The following is a 5,370-nucleotide window of genomic DNA, read 5'->3' on the forward strand; positions in this document are numbered from 1 at the left end:
AAATTTATGGAAGTGCCTGTATTTTCCTTGAATATACAGGGGGTCTCGATGACTTGCCAGACTGGACACATAATTTTTAGATGGTCAGAGTTAGGGGAGATGAAATTTCTGCTTCCCAAGGGCCAGAGTATTTGCAGTGGTTAACATCATTTGTAGATTGTATTAATATTCCCATTTGTCAAGTATCTGTCAGCTAAGGGTTGGCTAATTATACTTCCACATCCATACCTATTTGAAATCTTATTTTAGTTGCCCAAGCACAAGTTTTTGTTAATTTCTTTGATTTAAGAATTTGGATTTTGAGCAGTGTTTTCTCCTCCAGCTTGAACCAAAGAAAGTCCTTAAAGCTGCATAAACATTTCATATTCCTTGGCTGATTTTTAGTTTTATGGCCTAACTGTATGCATTATTTTACCATATTTAAATTGATGATTCACAGCATGTTGACATCTGAGGGAGTATTCTGGGAAAGTAGTATTTCAGGCTTGACCTGTCTCTATCCTCTATCTGTTGCTTGAGACAGTATATGAGGCATAAATAAGCACAAATAAGACTTACTAAGCCAATATTCCTTACAGTTGATATCCTCTGAGCTTTGTGGATAAATTAAAGCATGAATGAAAGAACTGTGTAGCTCTTAATGCTGCAAAAGTCAAGACAGCATGAGAGTTCTTTAGAGCAAAACTGTCTCCTAGTTCCCATATGTTATGAATCACACTGAGTTTGTCTGCATAAACAACAAACAAACTACAGATCACTGGATTTAAAATGTTTGTGACTTTAAAAATTTAACATAAATTTCTACATATTTGGCTTATGTACTGAGTCTCAGGGAACATGGCCAACTAGTCAAGACTCACACATGCCAGAGCAGTTCTCTGCATCAGCAAGCAGGCCTCAGGCGCCCACTCCTGAGATCTCGTGATTGTCTCACAATCCTGACTTCAAAAACAGAAAGTAAGCCTTTTTGCTCATGGCTACAAAAAGAAATGCATGGAAATATAAGTGTTGTCAGTATGGTCATGCATATCTAACAAATGTTTTCTCTGGGAAGTATTCCAAAGTTCTTAGAATGAAACACAAGGAGCAGTGCTCATGAAGCCAACCTTGCCAGCACCATCAGAGTGCTCCATGGCTGGAAGAGCACAGCAAGTTTGGTTTATCACTGAGGCAGGTGGAGGACATTCAAGCCACTATTAAGGAGACTCCTGCTGCGCTTTCTGCTCCCTTCAAGTGGACAGCTTCTGCTTGTACTGGGTGCTGCTGAGCCAGAACTGTTCTTATGAAAGGCCTGTTTCAGTTCTGGGTTCACATAATTTGTAGCTGGGCAAGGCTCTGTTAATATCCTTAACCTGGGCTGTGTTAATAAACACACTAGAAGTGTGTTTTTAGTTTCCCAAACAGAATAGCCTCAAGGTTTCAACAAAGATAATACATATTTTTCCACCCTTGTGGTCATCTTCAGAATCAATTATCCAGGAAAAGTCTCTCCTTGGGTGAGCAAGGATTTGAGCAGGTAAATGCACCACAGCACTGCTTAGGTCCAGAAGGCATACAGCTACATTCCTCTGGTGCACACACATGGCTTTATGGTTCTGTCTCTTCAGTGCCATCTTGAACAAAAATATATTTTCTAATTTTTGTTTTAGTGAACAGATATCTCCATGTTATATATAAATGTATATGCATATGCTGTCACAAAAAGCTTTGGTAAAGGAAATGTTAATTAATGTTATCAATGTTAATTAATATACAGAGTGATGTACAGAAATTACAACATAGTCCTTCTGAGTTTTCTTAGGAAGTCACATTTCACTTCATTTATTCTGAAAATATGGGTGGTTTATTTATTCTGAAAATATAGGTGGTTTATTATCACAAAGGGCTCTCATCATAAATAAAGACTCAATTCCATTAACCTGCCACAAATCCAAAGAAAGAACTGTCCATGCCTCTGAAAGCAAATCACCTCTGGGAATAATAATTAATTAACTCCTGGAAAAAATAAAACCCCCAGAGTTTTCAGGTTGTATAATGAAGTGTTAAAAAGTTTTTTGAAGTGTTATTTATGTAATTTGTGACTTGTTTATCTACTGCTGAGGGGGAGCATTTTTCACTAGTATAAATTAACTTCACTGACACAAAACTAAGTGATGGGCAGACACTGCATCTAAGTGAATGTCAGGTTCCTTGACTTCATCAGTAATGATAAACTGTATAGGGGAAATATCTCAGTGCTTAGTGCACAATTGCTATCCTTTTACACACAAGTGGCAGCTGTTTCTAGACTGCTCATCTTCTCTTCCATGGGCATTTCAAATGGAAGAATTGTGAAGCAAGCACTCAGAGCTGTTAAAAACATCCACAGTCCTGATGACCTGTTTGTCCTGCTGTGATCTAATGAACGGCATACAAAAGCATGTTTGTGTGTTTGTTACACATCATGTCTAACATGCTCTGAGTGAGTAGAGGCAATTTTGATGAGGAAATGTATAAGGCTTAGCTGCAAAATGTTAAGAAATATTTAAGATTTTAACTTCTCTACTGCATGAACTATTTCTGTTCTCTAATAATTCTTTGTAGTTTATGTCAGGTGTACATCAGCATAGCAGATATTTGGAAAAAAGAAACATTTTATTTTCATTGTTTGAAACAATATGGTAAAAAACCAAAATGGTGCCTAAGGGGAAAAAAAAAGGCAAAAGAAAACAAAATAACTCATTTTTTACCTGGTTTATTTCTGAGAAATTGAATTACTCACTGGCACAAATGTTTTTGTTGTTTAGAACCAGACTATTGTTCTCTTCAGGACCATGGTTGCGAACAGGAATGTGTTAATACAGATGATTCCTATTTTTGTCAATGCCAAGAAGGGTTTAGACTTAATCCAGATAAGAAAACATGCAAAAGTGAGTAATCCTTCAGACATAATAAAGTTCATCTGCTTTTATTTCTTGAACCTGCAGTGAATTGTTTCCCTTCTGAAAGGATGGACGTTTTCTCTGTAATTAGGGTTGAAACAAATGTTTCTTTATAAACTTGAATTTCAACTGAATGAATCATGCTGGGAAAGTATACATTTCTCTGTTTTGTAGATTACTTTGTATATTAGACATTTTTTGAAGACTTTTATGAAAACCTGAGGATTAATGTAGGAACCAAAATTACTTAAAGTTCATTACTTAAAACTTTCTGGCCTTGGCTTGTAAAGACATGAGCGACTTTGAAATGAAAAAAACAAATCACTTTGTTTTACCCAGTTGATTTAGCCAAGGACAGATGCATTTCATCAGCTTGGAAATGTATTGAACAGACAACACAGCTATCAAAATTATCTTAGAGTCACACACTAAACTTTCCTAAAAACACTGTAAAAACAACATGAGCAATGTCAGTGTTATAAACCAGTCACACATGCCATTTACTTTAGAATGACTTAGTGTTACAGCTCTTTTTGACTGGAGGCCTGGAATCACAGCAGATTTTTACTGTGATGTGTTAAAGTTTAGAGAGAAGATATTCAGCAAAATGAAATAGTTGATCTCGTGACTCATTTGTTGGGGGGAGAAAATCGTACTACTGATATTTTATGAATAATAAACTTGCTTGGAGCAATCTAATTCTATTTCTAGGCACTCATAAAATGTATCTGGTTTTGAAACTGTATTTTTGTTCAGTCTTAAAGTTACGTTCTCACAAAGCATTTCTGTCTACACAGTGCTGCTTTTAAAGTAATCTGTGCTATTCTGCTTTTTATTATCTATATGGTATTTTAATACATTCAGGTTTTTATAGATTCAATAGCCTTGGTAGAGCAAATAGGGCCAATAGAGCAAAAGAACAGCATCATATAAAATATTTATTGCCAAGGATGTAATTGCAACTTAAAGGCAAATTGTAATTCCCATTTGGTGTATTTTTCCTTATGGGGCTTTGGATTTGGCTGCAAATCTGGTGATGCTTCCAGGATTAGGCTCCTATTCCAAATCTTTTTGTAACAAGGGTCATGTTAGCTAATCTTGTGAAATAAAGCAGAATGTTTGCCCTTTTCAGAAATCAGGGACAATTGGTGAGTGGTGACAAGCACCAGGCATTCCTCCTTCACCACCACGTGTGACTTCTGATAACTACAGGAGGAGATCTGTGGGGGTCAAAGTGAAGCCTTACATAGCTGAGTGTTTGCAGTCTGCTCTCAGGTCCTCATCTCACTGTCAGCTTTATTAAGCGTCCAGAGCAGAGAATCCAGTATTGTTGGAGAAAAGTGAGTTTTTTTCTAAGCCATTTTACTTTAGAAGCCCTTATGGCTGGCTTCAGTTATTCTCTCCACAGAAGCAAACTTATGTGCTTTAGGTCAGCATGACTGTGAACATGAATGTGTTAACAAACAACATGGAAGAGTTGTTTGTGTGCAAATGTCATCCCAGATACACCCAAGAACACCATGGCGATACGTGCAGCAATGAGTGTGTCTCATGAACTGCAGTGGCTAGTTTGCTGCAAGGGAGAGGTGTGAACAGAGTGAGAAAACACTTCTGGGTCCCTTTTGAGATGCTTCTGAGTCATGCAAACCTCTGTTACTGCAAAGTCCACCAGAAGCCAGGCCTAGTGAAGTAATGCTATAATGAGCTCCCTGATCCAACAGACAACTAAAGCATCATTTTCTCCAATCCGAATAACTGGGGAAATGTGTTCAGCCTTTCACTCAAAGGCGCTGTCTAACACGAAGGCAGTTCTTGCTGGTGCACATCCATATCATTGCTATGGGCTGTGTAACCTGCACACCTCCTGCTGCTGTATGCTGCTATGTGGGGTGTGAAGAGACCCATCTCTTCTCTGTGTTTGCACCTTCAGTGATCTGTTCAATGAAGTATCCTTTTTCAGAAGAAAGTTGCTAAAGGAAGGATTGGTATTTCCCCAGAGAAACCCAACAGCACTGCCCACTTGGCATCACCCAGTTTTAGAAGATAGTTTTATTGCAGAGAACCATTTTGCATATCACCTAAAGCATTGGCAGCATTTTCCCCCGATGTAATTATAACCTACTTTTCCAAAGGAATATTCAGTCACTGAAGTTTTTTAAAACACTTGGTAGGACAGGGAATAATCACTTTTAAAGAAACTGTGATAAAGGCATATTTAAGGTAACCTGGATGAGTTGCAACTTTTTGACAATTATACTTTTAGATTATCTCAAGTTGAATTTCTAAAAATTAATATATCCCAAGACATTCCTTGTTTGTAAAAACAGTGAGCCTTCCTCATCCTTTCCCCTGCTTGCATTTTACACATGTAATAAAGCACATATGATTACAACATTTACGGTTATAATGATTTCCAAAGCCTGGTAATTAGCACCTTTGTGATTTCTGT

The 5,370-nt window shown here is 37.4% G+C and overlaps 1 protein-coding gene across 4 annotated transcripts in view; it reads left to right on the forward strand.

Moving 5' to 3' along the window:
- The window catches only part of MATN2 (matrilin 2), a 56,156-nt gene that overhangs the window by 27,095 nt on the left and 23,691 nt on the right, over positions 1–5,370 (forward strand). For all 4 annotated transcript variants that reach the window (XM_031058988.1, XM_031058986.1, XM_031058987.1 and 1 more), the window contains exon 6: positions 2,787–2,909. In XM_031058988.1, coding sequence (XP_030914848.1) covers positions 2,787–2,909 — 123 coding nt within the window. The remainder of the gene's footprint in view (positions 1–2,786; positions 2,910–5,370) is intronic.

This window comes from Geospiza fortis, unplaced genomic scaffold (genome assembly GCF_000277835.1).
Source record: "Geospiza fortis unplaced genomic scaffold, GeoFor_1.0 scaffold200, whole genome shotgun sequence".
Taxonomy (NCBI): Eukaryota; Metazoa; Chordata; class Aves; order Passeriformes; family Thraupidae; genus Geospiza; species Geospiza fortis.